Source organism: Salvelinus fontinalis, chromosome 10 (assembly GCF_029448725.1).
Source record: "Salvelinus fontinalis isolate EN_2023a chromosome 10, ASM2944872v1, whole genome shotgun sequence".
NCBI classification, from domain to species: domain Eukaryota; kingdom Metazoa; phylum Chordata; class Actinopteri; order Salmoniformes; family Salmonidae; genus Salvelinus; species Salvelinus fontinalis.
Genome location: NC_074674.1, coordinates 26,506,473 through 26,527,900, shown reverse-complemented (window position 1 = coordinate 26,527,900; position 21,428 = coordinate 26,506,473). Strand labels below are relative to the sequence as shown.

General features: G+C 43.7%; 1 protein-coding gene across 1 annotated transcript in view; it reads left to right on the top strand.

The window, feature by feature from the left end:
• The window catches only part of LOC129863880 (transmembrane protein 132C-like), a 216,571-nt gene that overhangs the window by 177,259 nt on the left and 17,884 nt on the right, over positions 1–21,428 (top strand). Inside the window, exon 5 of the mRNA XM_055936249.1 lies at positions 12,576–12,719. Coding sequence (XP_055792224.1) covers positions 12,576–12,719 — 144 coding nt within the window. The remainder of the gene's footprint in view (positions 1–12,575; positions 12,720–21,428) is intronic.

The window sequence follows — 21,428 nt, the reverse complement described above, 5'->3', positions numbered from 1 at the left end:
ACACTGATTTGATTAACTTCCAGAACTTGGTAGGGTTGTTTAGGTTCTCTGTGACATTTAGATAGAAATCTATTTGGACTTCCTAATCAGTCCTGTGCATTTGTTTCTTAGCGCTCTGATGGGGGCCCAGTCAACAGGAGCATTTGCATGTCTAGCTTGAGGCCAAGAGACATTTCTCTTTCTTATTCATTCTGCCAAGTTATCTGAAAACCAGGGATTGTCCCTTCCACTGTTTCTAAATTTCTTCACAGGGGCATGCTTATCACAAATGGACATCACATTTCATATAAAAATAGTCCCGTGCAGTGTCAACATCGGGAATCAGACTTACTCTGTCAATATTATGGTACAGATCATGTCAGAACGCTTGCTCATCAAACTGTCTAAAATGTATTTTAAAAATAACGGGTTTGGCTATGGTCATTTGTGTATTTCTAACACAAGCAATTGCACAGTGATCACTAACACCATTACAGAATATCCCAGTTGATGTGTATTTGTTAGAAGAAAGTCCAATGGCGTTGATTTGTTAGGTGCTCTGGGATTCGGTCTTGTAAGCGCATTAATTAAATTGCGAGAGATTCAGAGTCACACAGTTCTTTAGAAGGGTCTGATACAGATGTAAGCATGTCCCAGTTAAAATCTTATAAAATAATGAATTCAGAGTCATTTAGCTTGTGCAGTACATCAGAAAGAGAGTTAAGTGTGTCTCCTGAAGCCGAGGGCGGTCTACAGTAGCCGACTACAATGACGTGGGAGTCCTTATATACATTCACTTTAACCGCAAGCAATTCAAAATGTTTGGCTTTGGTAATCGAGAGAATTTCAGAGGTGTTAAACTTGGATTTAACATAAATTGCAACTCCTCCTCCTTTACTCATCCGATCCGTTCTAAAAACAGTTTACCCATCAATAGAAAGAGTTATTTGACACAGATTTCTTTAGTCAAGTTTCTGATAAAACCACTATGTATGCATTTGTTGTATTGGCCCACATTTTAATCATGTCTATTTTTGGAAATAGACTTCTGAGATTAACAATCATGAGACCAAAACCTGCTCTGTTTTAAAATCATAGGGAGTCGGTAGAGATTGCATGGTATCTACCGGACCAGGGTTTGGTTGCACATATCCCGAGATAATCAATTAAAGCATAACAATATATATCAGCTGCCCAATGCGTGAGGACTTGGCACAGCAAACACATTTACATTTACATTTAAGTCATTTAGCAGACGCTCTTATCCAGAGCGACTTACAAATTGGTGCATTCACCTAATGACATCCAGTGGAACAACCACTTTACAATAGTGCATCTAAATCTTTTAAGGGGGGGGGGGGGGCAGAAGGATTGCTTTATCCTATCCTAGGTATTCCTTGAAGAGGTGGGGTTTCAGGTGTCTCCGGAAGGTGGTGATTGACTCCGCTGTCCTGGCGTCGTGAGGGAGTTTGTTCCACCATTGGGGTGCCAGAGCAGCGAACAGTTTTGACTGGGCTGAGCGGGAACTGTACTTCCTCAGTGGTAGGGAGGCGAGCAGGCCAGAGGTGGATGAACGCAGTGCCCTTGTTTGGGTGTAGGGCCTGATCAGAGCCTGAAACACCATTGTCAATAAAACGAGCTGGGTCTTTCGAGCAGAAAAAAAGTAATTTGAGAGTTTAAGATTTTGGAAGTATGCCATCAAGTGTAGGCCTAGTTGCATTTGAGAGTGGTACAAATGTAATTGCAGAGAGAGACCAAGTTCCTGGTGGTATTGACATGTTCTCGTCGGGGTGTTTGCAAATTGTAGGGCATAAGGCGAAGATAATTCACTCACCCATTGATCATTCAGCCTATTTAATCCAGGATGGCATTGATTACACAGAGATGCATACAAAGCTCTCCCCCGCCCTCCATTTGGCATATCTGACCATAATTCTATCCTCCTGTTTCCTGCTTACAAGCAAAAACTAAAGCAGTAGTACCAGTGACTCGCTCAATACGGAAGTGTTCAGATGACGCGGATGCTACAGGACTGTTTTGCTAGCACAGACTGGAATATGTTACGGGATTCATCCAATGTCATTGAGGAATACATCACCTCAGTCATCGGCTTCATCAATAAGTGCATTGACGACGTCACCCCCATAGTGACTGTACGTACATATCCCAACCAGAAGCCATGGATTACAGGCAAAATCCGCATCGAACGAAAGGCTAGAGCTGCCGCTTTCAAGGAGCGGGATAGTAATCCAGACGCTTATAAGAAATTCCACTATGCCCTCAGATGAACCATCAAACAAGCAAAGCGTCAATACAGGATTAAGATTGAATCCTACTACACCGGCTCTGACGCTCGTCGGATGTGGCAGAGCTTGAAAATTATCACGGACTACAAAGGGAAACCCAGACGCGAGCTGCCCAGTGACGCGAGCCTACCAGATTAGCTAAATGCCTTTTATGCTCGCTTCGAGGCAAGCAACACTGAGGCACGCACGAGAGCACCAGATGTTCTGGATGACTGTGTGATAACGCTCTCAGTAGCCGATGTGAACAAAACCTTTAAACAGGTCAACATTCACAAAGCCACTGGGCCAGACGGATTACCAGGACGTGTACTCAAAGCATGCGCAAACCAACTGTCAAGTGTCTTCACTGACATTTTCAACATCTTCCTGACCGAGTCTGTAATACCTACATGTTTCAAGCAGACCACCATAGTCCCTGTGCCAAAGGAAGCGAAGGTAACCTGCCTAAATGATTACCGTCCCGTGGCACTCATGTCGGTAGCCATGAAGTGCTTTGAAAGGCTGGTCATGGCTCACATCAACAGCATCCTCCCGGACACACTAGACCCACTCCAATTCGCATACCACCCCAACAGATCCACAGATGATGCAATCTCAATCGCACTCCACACTGCCCTTTCTCACCTGGACAAAAGGAACACCTATGTGAGAATGCTGTTCATTGACTACAGCTCAGCATTCAACACCATAATGCCCACGAAGCTCATCACAAAGTTAAGGACTCCGGGACTAAACACCTCCCTCTGCAACTGGATCCTGGACTTCCTGACGGACTTTCTGACCTACTCTTACCACCAGGTAAACCGGTGGAAATCTGTCCTTTGGTTAACCTGTTGAGGCTAGGGGGTGCTGTTGTCACTATTTCTGGAAATCGTGTAATTTTTAAACGGCTTCCTACTAAATTCTTGATCGTTCAATATGCATATTATTACTATTATTGGATAGAAAACAGTCTCTAGTTTCTATAGCCGTTGAAATTTTGTCTCTGAGTGGAACAGAACTCATTCTACAGCAATTTCCCTGACATGGAGTCAGATTTCACACATTTTGGCCCCTGATCTGGAGTCAGTTTAAAGGCCACTGTGAACGCTATGATCATACAGACACTGCTTACGTCTTCCCCTGGATGCCTTTACGTGATGACGCTTTGAATGGCGTCGATTGCGCAATCACAGCCCCTATAAAACAAAAACACGTGTAGGTAGGAACTCTTTTCCAGATGCGTCGGGCGCGCGGTGGCCACCGACCTGCACTTGTTCCAAGCATTAGTGTAGCCAGTTATATTTCTCCGGTCATGTTTCTACTCGTTATAGGAGTTAAAAACATCATAAGGTAGCTAATTTAAACCGTTTTATAGCAATTTATATCCGTTTAGTGCGATTTTGGGACATTTATTTCTGAGACACTGTGAATCTCTGGGCACGGTTCCAGTTCATGCCGAACGCAATGGGCATTTCTACATGGCAAGAGGACAGCTTTCGACCAAAAGACGATTAGACCCAAGAAAGGATTCTTTGCCCAAGATTCTGATGGAAGAACAGCTCAAAGTAGGAACAATTTATTATGATAAATCGTGTTTCTGTCGAAAAATGTTAATCGCTTATGACGCCATCTTGTTAGACGTAGCTTCGCTTGGCGCAAACTGTATTGAAAAGTAAGGATAATTAAAAAAATGTAAATCAGCGATTGTATTAAGAATTAAATTGTCTATCAATCGCTGTCCACCCTATATTTTTTAGTCACGTTTATGAGTATTTATGTATACGACTAGATCACTGTCTAATATGGCGCACGACATTGTCTGACCAGCTGGGCAACTTTTGTCTTTGTCTAACCATGATTTTGGTGGCTAAATATGCACATTTTCGAACAAACTGTATATGGATTGTGTAATATGATGTTACAGGAGTGTCATCGGAAGAATTCTGAGAAGGTTAGTGAAAAAATTAATATATTTTGGCGATGCTTACGTTATCGCTCTCTTTGGCTAGAATCAATGCTCTGGTAACGTTTGCATATGTGGTATGCTAATATAACGATTTATTGTGTTTTCGCTGTAAGACACTTAGAAAATCTGAAATATTGTCTGTATTCACAGGATCTGTGTCTTTCGATTAGTGTATGCTGTGTATTTTTACGAAATGTTTGATGATTAGTAATTAGGTAAACACGTTGCTCTATGTATTTATTCTAGTCCATTTGTGACGGTGGGTGCAATTGTAAACTATGACATCTACCTGAAATATGCACATTTTTCTAACAAAACCTATCCTATACCATAAATATGTTATCAGACTGTCATCTGATGAGGTTTTTTCTTGGTTAGTGGCTATCAATATCTTAGTTTAGCCGAATTGGTGATAGCTACTGGTGTTGGTGGACAAATAAAAGATGGTGTCTTATGCTAATGTGTTTAGCTAATAGATTTACATCTTTACATATTGTGTCTTCCCTGTAAAACATTTTAAAAATCGGACATGTTGGCTGGATTCACACGATCTGTGTCTTTCATTAGCTGTATTGGACTTTAATGTGTGAAAGTTAAATATTTAAAAAAAAATTTTTTTTTGAATTTCGCGGCTCTGCCTTTTCAGTGGGGGTGGGGGGGGGGGGGGGGTGTGCCGCTAGCGGCACCCCAGTCCTAGACAGGTTAAATGAGCCCAACCTTGACATTTTTGGTTCCAACTGCCGTGTCTTTGTGAGACGCAGAGTAGGTGAACAGATTATCTCTGCATGTGTGGTTCCCAGCATGAAGCATGGAGGAGGAGGTGTGATGGTGTGGGGGTGCTTTGCTGGTGACACTCTCTTTGATTTATTTAGAGTTCAAGGCACACTTAACCAGCATAGGTACAACAGCATTCTGCAGTGATACGCCATCCCATCTGGTTTGCGCTTAGTTTTTGAACAAGTCAATGACCCCAAACACACCTCCAGGCTGTGTAAGGGCTATTTGGCCAAGAAGGAGAGTGATGCAGTCCTGCATCAGATGACATGTCCTCCACAATCACCCGACCTCAACCCAATTGAGATGGTTTGGGATGAGTTCGACCGCAGAGTGAAGGAAAAGCAGCCAACAAGTGCTCAGCATATGTTGGAACTCCTTCAAGACTGTTGGAAAATCATTCAAGACTGTTGGAAAATCATTCAAGGTGGCTACCTCATGAAGCTGGTTGAGAGAATGCCAAGAGTGTGCAAAGCTGTCATCAAGCCAAAGGGTGGCAACTTAGAAAAGTCTCAAATATATTTTGATTTGTTTTAAAGCTCTCTAGGGTATTTGGGACGCTTGTGTCCCACCTGGCCAACATCCGGTGAAATTGCAGAGCACCAAATTCAAAATACAGAAATACACATAATAAGCATTCATAAAATATACAAGTGTTATACATCGGCTTAAAGATGAACTTCTTGTTAATCTAGCTGCTGTGTCAGATTTCAAAAAGGCTTTACGTCGAAAGCATACCATGCGATTATCTGAGGACAGCGCCCCGTGTTAAAAAGCATACAAACATTTACCAGCCAAGTAGAGGAGACACTAAAGTCAGAAATAGCGCTAAAATTAACCACTTACCTTTGATGATCTTCATATGGTTGCACTCAAAAGACTCACAGTTTTTATTTTTTTATTTTATTTCACCTTTATTTAACCAGGTAGGCCAAGATAAAGTATAGCAGTGTGAACAGACAACAACACAGAATTACACATGGAGTAAATAATAAACAAGTCAATAACACAGTAGGAAAAAATATATACAAAAATTATAATAAATAAATTAGTCTATATACATTGTGTGCAAAAGGCATGAGGAGGTAGGCAATAAATAGGCCATAGGAGCGAATAATTACAATTTAGCAGATTAACACTGGAGTGATAGATCATCAGATGATCATGTGCAAGTAGAGATACTGGTGTGCAAAAAGGCAGAAAAGTAAATAAATAAAAACAGTATGGGGATGAGGTAGGTAAATTGGGTGGACTATGTACAGCTGCAGCGATCGGTTAGCTGCTCAGATAGCAGATGTTTAAAGTTGGTGAGGGAAATAAAAGTCTCCAACTTCAGCGATTTTTGCAATTCGTTCCAGTCACAGGCAGCAGAGAACTGGAAGGAAAGGCGGCCAAATGAGGTGTTGGCTTTTGGGATTATCAGTGAGATATACCTGCTGGAGCGCGTGCTACGGGTGGGTGTTGTCATCGTGACCAGTGAACTGAGATAAGGCGGAGCTTTAGCTAGCATTGACTTATAGATGACCTGGAGCCAGTGGGTCTGGCGACGAATATGTAGCGAAGGCCAGGCCGACTAGAGCATACAGGTCGCAGTGGTGGGTGGTATAAGGTGATTTAGTAACAAAACGGATGGCACTATGATAAACTGCATCTAGTTTGCTGAGAAGAGTATTGGAAGCTATTTTGTAGATGACATCGCCGAAGTCGAGGATCGGTAGGATAGTCAGTTTTACTAGGGTAAGTTTGGCGGCGTGGGTGAAGGAGGCTTTGTTGCGAAATAGAAAGCCAATTCTTGATTTGATTTTGGATTGGAGATGTTTAATATGAGTCTGGAAGGAGAGTTTACAGTCTAGCCAGACACCTAGGTATTTATAGATGTCCACATATTCTAGGTCGGAACCGTCCAGGGTGGTGATGCTAGTCGGGCGGGCGGGAGCAGGGAGCGCACGGTTGAAAAGCATGCATTTGGTTTTACTAGCGTTTAAGAGCAGTTGGAGGCCACAGAAGGAGTGTTGTATGGCATTGAAGCTCGTTTGGAGGTTAGATAGCACAGTATCCAAGGAAGGGCCAGAAGTATACAGAATGGTGTCGTCTGTGTAGAGGTGAATCAGGGAATCGCCCGCAGCAAGAGCAACATCATTGATATATACAGAGAAAAGAGTCGGCCCGAGAATTGAACCCTGTGGTACCCCCATAGAGACTGCCAGAGGACCGGACAACATGCCCTCCGATTTGACACACTGAACTCTGTCTGCAAAGTAGTTGGTGAACCAGGCAAGGCAGTCATCAGAAAAACCGAGGCTACTGAGTCTGCCGATAAGAATATGGTGAGTGACAGAGTCGAAAGCCTTGGCCAGGTCGATGAAGACGGCTGCACAGTACTGTCTTTTATCGATGGCGGTTATGATATCGTTTAGTACCTTGAGCGTGGCTGAGGTGCACCCGTGACCGGCTCGGAAACCGGATTGCACAGCGGAGAAGGTACGGTGGGATTCGAGATGGTCAGTGATCTGTTTATTAACTTGGCTTTCGAAGACCTTAGGTAGGCAGGGCAGGATGGATATAGGTCTGTAACAGTTTGGATCCAGGGTGTCTCCCCCTTTGAAGAGGGGGATGACCACGGCAGCTTTCCAATCCTTGGGGATCTCAGACGATATGAAAAAGAGGTTGAACAGGCTGATAATAGGGGTTGCGACAATGGCGGTGGATAGTTTCAGAAATAGAGGGTCTAGATTGTCAAGCCCAGCTGACTTGTATGGGTCCAGGTTTTGCAGCTCTTTCAGAACATCTGCTATCTGGATTTGGGTAAAGGAGAAGCTGGGGATGCTTGGGCGAGTAGCTGCGAAGGGGGCGGAGCTGTTGGCCGAGGTTGGAGTAGCCAGGTGGAAGGCATGGCCAGCTGTTGAGAAATGCTTGTTGAAGTTTTCGATTATCATGGATTTATCGGTGGTGACCGTGTTACCTAGCCTCAGTGCAGTGGGCAGCTGGGAGGAGGTGCTCTTGTTCTCCATGGACTTTACAGTGTCCCAGAACTTTTTGGAGTTAGAGCTACAGGATGCACATTTCTGCTTGAAAAAGCTAGCCTTTGCTTTCCTGACTGACTGCGTGTATTGGTTCCTGACTTCCCTGAAAAGTTGCATATCGCGGGGACTATTCGATGCTATTGCAGTCCGCCACAGGATGTTTTTGTGCTGGTTGAGGGCAGTCAGGTCTGGAGTGAACCAAGGGCTATATCTGTTCTTAGTTCTGCATTTTCTTTTAACGGGGCATGCTTATCTAAGATGGTGAGGAAGTTACTTTTAAAGAATGACCAGGCATCCTCAACTGATGGGATGAGGTCAATATCCTTCCAGGATACCCGGGCCAGGTCAATTAGAAAGGCCTGCTCGCAGAAGTGTTTTAGGGAGCGTTTGACAGTGATGAGGGGTGGTCGTTTGACCGTGGACCCGTAGCGGATACAGGCAATGAGGCAGTGATCGCTGAGATCCTGATTGAAGACAGCAGAGGTGTATTTGGAGGGCAAGTTGGTCAGGATAATGTCTATGAGGGTGCCCATGTTTGCGGATTTAGGGTTTTACCTGGTGGGTTCCTTGATGATTTGTGTGAGATTGAAGGCATCTAGCTTAGATTGTAGGACTGCCGGGGTGTTAAGCATATCCCAGTTTAGGTCACCTAACAGAACAAACTCTGAAGCTAGATGGGGGGCGATCAATACACAAATGGTGTCCAGGGCACAGCTGGGAGCTGAGGGGGGTCGGTAGCAGGCGGCAACAGTGAGAGACTTATTTCTGGAGAGATACATTTTTTAAATTAGAAGTTCGAAATGTTTGGGAATGGACATGGAAAGTATGACATTACTTTCCAGGCTATCTCTGCAGGAGATTGCAACTCCTCCCCCTTTGGCAGTTCTATCTTGATGGAAAATGTTATAGTTGGGTATGGAAATCTCAGAATTTTTAGTGGCCTTCCCAAGTCAGGATTCAGACACGGCAAGGACATCAGGGTTGGCAGAGTGTGCTAAAGCAGTGAGTAAAACAAGCTTAATGAGGAGGCTTCTGATGTTGACATGCATGAAACCAAGGCTTTTTCGATCACAGAAGTCAACAAATGAGGGTGCCTGGGGACATGCATGGCCTGGGTTTACCTCCACATCACCCGAGGAACAGAGGAGGAGTAGGATGAGGGTGCGGCTAAAGGCTATCAAAACTGGTCGCCTAGAGCGTTGGGGACAAAGAATAAAAGGAGCAGATTTCTGGGCGTGGTAGAATAGATTCAGGGCATAATGTGCAGACAGGGGTATGGTGGGGTGCTTGTTCAGCGGAGGTAAGCCCAGGCCCATTCACAGTTACACCGTAAATGTTAGTTTTGTTCGATAAAATCCCTCTTTATGTCCCAAAACTCAGTTTTGTTGGCGCGTTTTGTTCAGTAATCCAATGGCTCCAAGGCAGTCACAACAGGCAGACGAATACATACTAAAAGTACCGGTAAAGTTCGCCGAAACATGTCAAACAATGTTTATCATTAATCATCAGGTTGTTTATTGTCTTTACAATCAATAATATTTCAACCGGACAATACCGTTTTCAACAGAAAGGAAAAATAACAAACGGCACGCTCAAATCAGGTCTGCATACTTCCTCTGTCCTCTGACCAAAATGGCTTTTTTCTCGTTGTTTTTCAAAATAAAAGCTTGAAACCATGTCTAAAGATCGTTGACATCTAGTGGAAGCCATAGGAACTGCAATCTGATTCCTAACCCATTGGATTCTCTATAGGCATTGAGTTGAAAAACAGCCACATGAAAATAATTCCACTTCCTGGATGGATTTTTCTCAGGTTTTCACCTGCCATATCAGTTCTGTTATACTCACAGACATTATTCTAACAGTTTTGGAAACTTTAGAGGGTTTTCTATCCAAATCTACCAATTATATGCATATCCTAGCTTCTGGGCCTGAGTAACAGGCAGTTTACTTTTGGCACGCTTTTCATCCGGAGGTGAAAATACTGCCCCCTTCCCAAGAGAGGTTAACACTTTTTGGTTACTACATGATTTCATAGTTTTGATGTCTTCACTATTATTCTACAATGAAGAAAATAGTAAAAATAAAGAAAAACCCTTGAATGAGTAGGTGTATCCAAACTTTTGATCGGTACTGTATATATAAATATATATATTTACAAAAAATATATATGGTGGGTTTGGAAATGATGCAGACAATTACATTGATGGAATCTACAATCTTTCTGCAATATTAAACTATTCTACCCCTTAAACCTTTTTTTTAAACGACTGTCTTCCCCAGATTTTAATTTACTAGGGAGGTTGGTTCCTCCACCCATTTTAATCGGAGCCATTTCCCAGGTCTTGTTAAATTGATATTTTTGACAGTAAATGAAACAGTGTGACAAACTCCTTGTTAGACTGTCAGCACTGTTGTTAGGTTCTAAGTTCGGGTACACATCCAGACGGACTTCAAGGCAGGCTCAAACTAGATTTATTACACCAAACAGGATGTTTCAGCTGCATAACACAACATACAAGTCACACAAACACATATTTATGGCTTCCTACTAGGAGGAGTCATCTCCTTGTATGTCTAAGATAGACAATTGTTCTCTGTTGCTCGGCATGAACTGAGTCTGTTCCACTTATTGGTATTGTCTTGGCCAGCCTGAGCCAAGAACTTTCATGGGCAGGGAGGTGTGTGTGTGTGTGTGTGTGTGTGTGTGTGTGTGTGTGTGTGTGTGTGTGTGTGTGTGTGTGTGTGTGTGTGTGTGTGTGTGTGTGTTTGTGTGTGTGTGTGTGTGTGTGTGTGTGTGTGTGTGTGTGTGTGTGTGTGTGTGTGTGTGTGTGTGTGTGTGATAAGAGTTCAGTAAGAGCATTCTTAGGTTGGTTTCGTCTCTTTTCCACTGTTGTCCTCACCTTGACCTCGATGTTGAGTTCCACATCTCTCTTTACCCTAGTTTCACAGAGACTAGCCTAGGTTGTCAGGAAATGAGACTCAAATGTTGCCCTTTGCCTACTTCCTTAGCAATATTAATAACCAGAAAAGCAAGAACATGTCTGGACAGACACTTTCTGTACTTCCCCTTTTCACTGCAATACTACACACAAGCTTCAACATCCTAACCAATAACAAGTTATTACTACTAATCAGGCTGATTATTCAGATGTCAATGGCTCATCGTGCAATTAAAACATGATCAAGTCAGACTTGTTCTCATCACTGTGTTTGCACAGACAGCCCTGGCTGGTCATCTGACTCACCTCAGCATAATTTTGCAATCAAAGCAAAACTATACTTTTTAGTTATTTCATGGGGAGAGCTCTGGAGTCTAACAATATTTTATCTTAATAATCATTGGTTTGAATTCAGAGAGGTGAGCCAATATATTTACTTCCCATTAAAGAATGTTAGAGGTGAAACGATAGAGAGGGGTAAAAGACTGGATCCTGGTAAGAGGAATCAGCAGGGAGAGCTAGAGAGACTGGGAAAGAGAGAGAGAGAGAAACAAGAGGGAAGAGATCTGATATTCCATTATCCACAGCAGAGCATAAAATAATATCTGTGTTGCACAAAAGGAGAGGGCCAACGGAAGTACCAAAGTGACAAAGTGTGTCTGTCTGTCTGTGTGTGGGTGTGTGTGTCTATGTGGGTTCGTGCATGTAGGTGTGTGTGTCTGTGTGGGTGGGTGTGTCTGTGTGGGCTCCTGAATGTAGGTGTGTGTGTGTCTGTTTGTGTGCCTATATGTAGGTGTGTGTGTGTGTGTGTGTGTGTGTGTGTGTGTGTGTGTGTGTGTGTGTGTGTGTGTGTGTGTGTGTGTGTGTGTGTGTGTGTGTGTGCCTATGTGTTGGTGTGTGTGTGTGTGTGTGTGTGTGTGTTGGTGTGTGTGTGTGTGTGTGTTGGTGTGTGTGTGTGTGTGTGTCTGTGTGCGTGCCTGCATGTAGGTGTGTGTGTGTGTGTGTGTGTGTGTGTGTGTGTGTGTGTGTGTGTGTGTCTGTGTGCGTGCCTGCATGTAGGTGTGTGTGTGGGGGTGTCTGTGTGCGTGCCTATGTGTGTGTGTGTGTGTGTGTGTGCCTATACATGATGGTAGCGAACCCAGAGCCGGGGGGATTAAGAGTAGATTCATTCATCTAATTATCTTTCTTCTGCTTCGTCTGAGTCACAGCGTCAAGATTACACTATCTTATCATCACTGTTCACATCATTTAATGAAAGCAGCAATTTGCAGTATCTATGATTACAATGTTCATGATATATTGTATCATTAGAGACTGGCAATCTAGGGTGTTAATGAAACCTTAACTACTGTATAGGGATTTGACTGGATTGTTGGTGCTTTATTCACAGGGAAATGAGGATGTACAGCAGATGTGCAAGCATTTACTGTACATACTGACTCATTTATTGAACTCTATGACAGTTGTAGGCTAATTCCAATTAGATGATAATGTGAGCAGCTTATATTGCAATAGGCACAGTAAACAACGCATCTGCATGTCAGTGTGGTTGCTCTCCTCAGTGGAACTTAACTCTGAACTACTCTTTTCTTCTTCTTCTCAGGACACTGAGATTCTGAATACAGCTGTGCTCACCGGGAGAACAGTTGCCGTGCCAGTAAAGGTGGTCACCGTAGGAACAGATGGCACAGTTACGGATGTAACAGAGTCGGTAGAGTGTCGGTCAACCGATGAAGAGGTGGTCAAGGTGAGTGTACACTATACAGGCTGCAACCTTGAGAGGAAACCTTGAACACCTTGAGAGGAAACCTTGAAAACCTTGAGAGGAAACTTTGAAAACCTTTAGAGGTAACCTTGAACATCTTTAGAGGAAACCTTGAACACCTTTAGAGGTAACCTTGAACACCTTTAGAGGTAACCTTGAACACCTTTAGAGGAAACCTTGAACACCTTTAGAGGAAACCTTGAACACCTTTAGAGGTAACCTTGAACACCTTGAGAGGACACCTTGAACACCTTTAGAGGTAACCTAGAACACCTTTAGAGGAAACCTTGAACACCTTGAGAGGAAACCTTGAGGAGATAGACTAGGTGGAATCTGTCCTTTTCAACCCAACATAGGACTTGAGTTCAAGTACAGTACATACAGTATGACAATAATGCCTCATCTTTATATCGTTTTAGTTTCTCATCCTTTACAAGCACAAGGCCATATACAGATGTTGGATCTTAACTTGATCACTCTTTTGTCGCAGAGAATTCTCCTGATGCATCAATTCAAATGAGTCTCGTAAGTGGCTGAAAATGAGCAGTTCTCTTTTTCTCCATGCAAGGGCAGTCGAGTCATTGGGATCACGGGTTGCTATCAAAATGATGTTTTCTCTCGCTCCCTCAAACGTTATGCCTGTTGTGAAATATACTGAACCAAAATATAAACGCATCATGTAAAGTGTTGGTCCCATGTTTCATGAGCTGAAATAAAATTTGTTTACACAAATTTGTTTACATCCCTGTTAGTGAGCATTTCTCCTTTGCCAAGTTAAGGACAATAAAGGACAATAAAGGCCACTGTAAAATGTGCCGTTTTGTCACACAACACAATGCCACAGATGTCTCAAGTTTTGAAGGAGCGTGCAATTGGCATGCTGACTGCAGGAATGTCCAACAGAGCTGTGCCAGATAATGTAATGTTAATTTCTCTACGATAAGCTGCCTCCAACATCGTTTTAGAGGATTTGGCAGTACGTTCAACTGCCATCACAACCTCAGACCACTTGTAACCATGCTAACCCAGGACTTCCATATCCGGCTTCTTCACCTGCGAGTGAAGAGACCAGCCTCCCAGACAGCTGATGAAACTGAGGAGTATTTCTGTCTGAAATAAATCCCTTTTCTGTGGAAAAACTCATTCTGATTAGCTGGGCCTGGCTCCCCAGTGGGTGGACCTATGCCTTCCCAGGCACACCAATGGCTGCACCCCTGCCAAGTCATTTAAAATCCATAGCCTGGTGTCATCACGAATCATATGAGTCGGATGTGTGTCTTGACCTCTGCCGAACCCCTGAGACTGACTCACCGAACCCCTGGGGTTCGATCGAACCCAGGTTAAGAACCACTGGATTAGGGCCTATTGAATTGATTTAAATTGACTGATTTCCTTCTATGAAGCATAACGCGGTAAAATTGTATAAATTGTTGCGTGTTGTAAAGAAATTGTGTTGGCTTTCTCTTTGGTAGGTGGTGGTAATGCACGTTGGATGACAACCGCCCCCCCAAAAAAACCACTGAAGGAGGCTGCTATCTAGTTAGGCGTGACCAGTACACAGTGTCCTTGTAAACTTTTGAATTTTAATAGCTCCTTGGTCATGTGACCTACTAACCTCAAACAAGGTTCAGAATGTCCACTGACTACCCTTCCGTATTGCACAGCCTTTAGTTTTTCCATTGTCATCTAGCACGTTTTTACATATATTTTTTTTAACTTTCAAATTTTAGTAGCTCCTTGGTAATGTGACCTACTGACCTCAAACTACTTTCAAAATGTTCACGGACTGGCGGAGACAGCACCGCGAGGCATCCAGTGCGGTAACGCGACCGATCCTGGAGCAGCTGGTGGGAGCCCCGGGGAGAGTTCTCTTTTCTTTGTGAAGGGTATGGCGCCCTGGAATGGGTTCGCCCCTAAAGAGGGGCCCAAGCCCTGGAAAGCTTTGCGGTATCGGCGGCATCCGGTGAGTTCTCCCTGGCTCTAAGGGCTGAGTTGGTTGGGCTGGGGTGCGGAGCGGGGCTGGGCTCGAGCTTCGGTTGGGGGAGCAGTCGCTCTGTCGCCCTCCTCTCGTCACCATTGGAAGTTCGTTGTGCGGTCTTTCATGCGTGGTCTCGCAAGGGGCTGCATGTGGGGGTTCGTCGGGGTGGTGTCCGTCAGCAGGCCGAAGGCGGACCGGTGGAGGTTTGGGTCCGCGGTTGGCAGTGGCAACTCTGGACGCGCGTCGGGCCCTTCTCACAGATCTCCCCAGCTATGGCGCTCACCGGCCCCACACATTGTAGGTGGGGAGGTCTCCTCTACGCTCACTAGACTTGAGGCAGAAACTAAATTAGCCCCGCAGTGATCGGGCATTGCATGGATCTGGCTCATTCCCTACGAAGTGGGGAGAGGTATCTACAGCTTGTCTGGGGAGGGAGGCCTACATTTGATCTGGGTAGTACCATCCACGCCCATTGATTTGCTGTGGAACCATAAAACGGACGGAAGAAGCCTAGGTTCCCACTGGGCACGGATCACTGAATGTCAACTTGATGGAATTCAAAAGGAGCATACCCACCTGTCGCCGTCGCACTCAAATCACCCGTGGGGTGACTGTGACCCCCTCATGTCAAATTGAGGAAATTTGATGAAGCAGGGGTAAACGGCGGGACATAATTTAGTCTCTTGAGGTAGCCAAATGCCTCGTCATCTAATTAGTGATGCGCATGAATAGATGAATGAGATTCCCACTGTCCCTCCCTACTATCTAGCAAAACCCCAGCCAAGGGAATGGGCTTGACGGAATCAGCGGGGAAAGAAGAACCTGTTGAGCTTGACTCTAGTCTAGCACTGTGAAGAAACATGAGAGGAGTAGAATAAGTGGGAGGCCTCGGCCTCTGGGGGAAATACCACTACTCTTATTGTTTTTCGAGCCAGGTGCGACCCACTCCAATTAGGGAGGACAGAAACTTCCCGTGGAGCAGAAGTGCAAAAGTTTTCTTGTTCTTGATTTTCAGGATAAATACAGACCGTGAAAGCGGGGCCTCACAATCCTTCTGAATTGTTGGCTTTTAAGCAGGAGGTGTCAGAAATGTTATCACACTGATAACTGCCTTGGTGGTGGCCAAGCGTTCATAGCAACGTCGCTGTTTGATCCTTCGATGTTGGCTCTTCCTATCATTGTGAAGCAGAATTCACCAAGCGTTGGATTGTTCACAAACTAATAGGGAACGAGAGCTGGGTTTAGACCGCCATGAGACAGGTTAGTTTTACCCTACTGATAATGTGTTGTTGCAATAGTAATCTTGCTCAGTACGAGAAGAACTGCAGGTTCAGACATTTGGTGTATTTGCTTGGCTGAGGAGCCAATGGTGCGAAGCTACCATCTGTGGGATTATGACTGAACATCTCTAAGTCAGAATCCCCCCTAAACGTAACGATACCGTAGCACAGCGGCTCTTCGGTTGGCCCGGGATAGCCTGCCTCTTTTGGATGGTGAGTAGAGTGGTTTGTGACGGAGTTAGGGTGTGGCCGGATGAGTTGCCGCCCCTCTCCTGGTGCACACTGCATGTTTGTGGGGAACCTGGTGCTAAATCACTCGTAGACAACCTGATTCTGGGTCAGGGTTTCATACGTAGCAGAGCAGCTCACCCACTACAATCTATTGAAATTCAGCCCTCGATCCAAGCTTTTGTCGGGGACAGAAGGTATCTTCCTCCACCATCCTCCTTCTTTACTTATGGGTTACCACGTGCACGGAGAGGGGCCAGAGGCCAGACACAGAGTGTGAGAGAGCCTAGGCAGGTGGGTAGAAGGCAAAAGACATTGACATTGGGCTCTGGATAGGTAGTGGGCTAGGTGGTGGTCGCCCATCCTCCCGGTGGGACTGTGAGTCAGGTTGTGACTTGCTGTGGAAGTCAAAAGGTCACCAGGTGCACGAGGAGGCTTCCCCCAAGGCTGGTGGGCTTCAAAGTCCGAGCAGGGGCGGCCTGACTCAGGGGTTGGTGACAGCACTCAGGCTGTGGAGGTTGGGTTGGGGACTTAGTCTCTGAGCAGATAAAAGCGGGAGGGTCACCAGGTGCACAAAACTTCACAGGAGAGGCATTTGAATGTAAACATGAGTTTTTTTTATCAAAATGCCTTGGCAGAAATGCCTTCTGGAACATGTGAACTTTCATGTCTCATAATAACAAACTTGTATGACATCTGTAAATACAAATACAATTGTTAAATTACAAGCCTAGTTGGTTTAGCCACAGAAAGTCAGGAACAATCCCATTAGCCATGATTGGCTGAGATAATGCCAAGAGACTAAGCTTTTTTGAAAGATACTGTATCACGATGAACTGGGAAAAAGTGTTGCTAATCCTCGCCACTTTTTGGAGGACCGAGTTTTGAAAGTGGAAGGAAGGAAGGCCCGTGGAAGGCCCAGTGGAAGCAGAGTATGATAGCTAAGGAGATGGAGAAAATTCTGCATTTGATTGCAAATATGCGGTGGGAGTCAAAAAAAGAGTCCAGCTCGCTACATTTTCAGATAATATACATTTCACATTTTGTCACATAGTTGTTTTCATTGCAAGTTAAAGTGTCCGGTTAGCTAGCTAGCTAACGTTAGCTGTCTGGCTTGCTAGCTAACGTTAGCTGTCTGGCTTGCTTGCTAACGTTACGAGTATGATCTGTGTATTAATATTATTCGTATCTCAGAGTCATTTCCATTGCTAGTTATAGCCTAATGTTAGCTAGCTAACTAACATTGAATGTAGTTGGTTAACTTTAGCTACCTGAAGATTCATGCAGGGTAGTAACGTTATAAATTGGGACTATGGTTCATTGTTTAGCTAGCTAGCTACATGTCTTAACAAAAGACTCCACTATGCAAGTAACCATTTCACTGTACCGTTTACACCTTCTGTATCCTGTGCATGTGACAAAACAGTGATTTTATTTGATATAGTGTGTGTTTACCAGAGACAGTAATGTGAGGAAGAACATGACCTGCATCAAAGTCAAATTAGGATATACATTAGGCCAACGAGACAGTGTCCGAGTTCAAAAATTCTCTGGTAGAATATCCGGCTTTTATTTCATCACACTTACAACCGTAAGTTATTTTCTGTAATTAGCTTGCCATTAACTTGTAAATAATGATCTTGTGGTGAGTTTATTTTCCTGTAATAATGAATAAAAATTAGCTAAAGTTAAGAGGTTGTCACCTATATGATGTGGTTAAGAACAAATTCTTATTTACAATGACGGCCTACCCCGGGCTTAGCTATAACCCGGAAGACGCTGGGCCAGTTGTGCGCCACCCTATGGGACTCCCAATCACGGCCGGTTGTGTTACAGCCTGGAATTGAACCGGGGTCTGTAGTGATGCTTCTAGCACTGAGATGCAGTGCCTTAGACCGCTGTGCCACTCGGGAGCCCCTTAATCATTCTTAAACAGTCAGTAAATTGCTTAAAGCAATAAAATAATTTTGCCTGTATGATATCATGCATGCAAGCTTACCGATTATGTCCACAACGATAGAGCAGCAGACCAAGCAATATGCGAGACGAGGAGCCTATAATGTTGGATAATTTTTCTGGTCGGTGTCAACTTCATTCATTAACAGGCACTGAGGAGATTGATTCTGTTAATTGCTTACTTATTGTTCGTGACAGATATTTCCAATTTGGGATAGTTGTTTACTGAAATAGTTGCTCATTCTACTACAGGGGCTACAATGTGGCAACAATCATCTCGCTTTTGGCGGAATGTGAACGCATTATCATGTGATGCTGCCTACTAATCCCATCTCAAATGGCAGTAACCTACTGGAAAAGTTCTACCTACTAGGGTAAGTGCTTTTTGGAGGCAGGCAGGGAGCAGCCTTCGCATTGGATAAATAATAAAGGTATGCTACACCAAAATAAGTTTCCATTCATACAAAGTGTTAAAACATTAGCCCAGCGCTGGGCACAAACTCATGATGCTCAGAGATGAAGTGTGCTGCTCAGACCACTGCCCTACAGCAGGTCACAATGCTTTGACAAGCCATGATGTATGAGGTCGGTTGGTTTGCAGAGCCTTCCTCACACCATAGTCCCCTAAAGTAGGTACTCCATTGTATAATCTACAAACACCGCTTCCAGCTGCCCCCTGGCGGCAATTATACATTTTAAATATTTATTCAAATCCTCCTACTGCAGGATTATTTTCCTCCTGCGATGAAATGGGTCATATTATGATCTGACACATGTAGAGTGGCTTTGATAAGTGAAAGCTGTGCCCTTTAGTACAACACAGAATAAACAACACGTGGTTGTGTGTACCCAACTTAGAGTATTTGAAATAATTTTATATAATATTCAAACCTATCTGTGCTTGATTAAGCTTGCTTGTTGTAATAAATGGAAAAAGTGCAACCCGGCCTACCTGTAAATACTGTTTAAACCCAAATCTGGTGTGAACATTTACGTATGTATATTGAGTAACACCATACTCTAACCTTGTTAACTTCTCTAGGATAGGGGCAGCATTTTCACTTTTGGATAAATAGCGTGCCCAATTTCAACTTCCTTCTACTCATCCCCAGAATATAAGATATGCATATTAATAGTAGATCTGGATAGAAAGCACTCTGAAGTTTCTAAAACTGTTTGAATCATGTCTGTGATTCAAACAGTATCACAGACATGATTGAGTAACGAGTATCACAGAACTTATGTAGCAGGCTAAACCCCGAGGACGAACCGTTCAGATTTTTGTTTTTGTTTGAGGTCACCGTCTGTTCAATGAGTTTTCATTGGGATACTAGATTTCTAATCAACCTGTTTGCAGGTCCTACTGCTTCCACTGGATGTCACCAGTCTTTGGAAATAGGTTGAGGTTATTCCTTTGTGCAATGAAGAAGAACGGCCATCTGGAATCAGTGTAACGTTATGTGTACTGTTTGAGAGTTGCGCAAGACTAGAAAAGTAGCGTTAGTTTGTTGACCTCCTGTATTGAAAACAGATAGACCGTCTTCAATTTGATCGATTATTGACGTTTACAAATACCTTAAGTTGTATTACAAAAGTAGTTTGAAATGTTTTGGCAAAGTTTAGAGGTAGTTTTTTAGATATTTTGTAGTGATGTTGCGCAAATTGGAAGATGTTTTTTTCTGGATCAAACGCGCCAAATAAATGGACATTTTGGACATATATGGACGGAATTAATCGAACAAAAGGACCATTTGTGATGTTTATGGTACATATTGGAGTGCCAACAAAAATGGTAAGGCATGATTTATATTTTATTTCTGCGTTTTGTGTTGCGCCTGCAGGGTTGAAATATGCTATACTCTCTTTGTTTACTGTTGTGCTATCATCAGATAATAGTATCTTATGCTTTCGCCGAAAAGCCTTTTTGAAATCTGACATGTTGGCTGGATTCACACTGATAATTGCTTAGGTTATGATAATGTGAGAGGGGGGATGTCTCTATGTGTGTGTGCATTTGTGTATGCGTATGATTATGCACAGTATGTGTGTATTTTGTGTGTGTAGATTTTTATTTGTGTGTGTGAAAGAAAGTTAGAGAGTGAGAGCTCTCAGTAGGTTTAATTATCCACTGAGATATGTTGACCTCTGGAGAGAAGCCCTCCCCACAGCACCCCCATTAGAGAGGCTTTAGGAACAGTCCGTTGTACCCCCTCTCCTCGCCTCCCACCCAAATTATAGTTAAGATCTATTAAGCATTTCTCATATTAGCTCCCCAGCAGTGTTGATTGGGGAGTGTCTGTTCCCTCTCTCCCGTCTATTTTTGCCTGACTTCTGGCATTCTTTTTTGATGAGCATTGTGAAAGCAGCCATGGCCAACCGTAATTGCACCCAGTGTCGTTACTGAGGACTGTGACTTCCCTATTGTCTGTCTCACAGCTCAGAAAGGTCAAAGGTCATGCCAGTGTGTTAAGGAGCCCCTTTCCTCTGATTGGAAAACAGATCTGGTGTCAAGGTAGTTTCCGTTTGTATTATACAAACTTTATGTACCGTACTTTCATGTGAAATTACCTTTGAAGACGGTGACTACGAGTCTAATGCGTCTCGGTGTTAATGGAAGGTTACACTGTGCAAGTCAAAATGAAATTGTGATAGTCTCAGATTAGTAAACAGAGCAACAATAGGGATTAGGTTTGATCCACTATTTGATTGTGGGTCATAAAAGTCATCAGAGTTATTTCAATAGTTTCCTTTTCCATTTTAATCTTTTCAATTTTAGTCATTTAGTAGATGCTCTTATTCAGAGTGACTTACAGATAGTGCATTCATTTTAAAATGGGGGACAACCACATATCACAGGCATAGAAAGTACATTCTTCCTCAATAACGTAGCCATCAGTAGAGTTAGAGCTAGAAGTGTGCAAGTTCAAGTGGAAGTTCTGGTTGTGTTTTTTTAAATTATTGTTTTGGGGGGTAGGATTATTTAAGATACTATTTGAAGAGGTAGGGTTTCAGATGTTTTCCAGCAGGGACTCTGCTGTTCTAGCATCAGGGGGAAGCCAGTCGATTGTGCGGAGGAACGGGGTGACATGAGAGAACTTGGGAAGGTTGAAAACCATGTGGGCTGTCGTGTTCTGGATAAGTTGCAGGGGTTTGATGGCACAAGCGGGGAGCCCAGCCAACAGCGAGTTGCAGTAGTCCAGACGGGAGAGGACAAGGGCCAGGATTAGGACCTGCAGCGCTTCCTGTGTG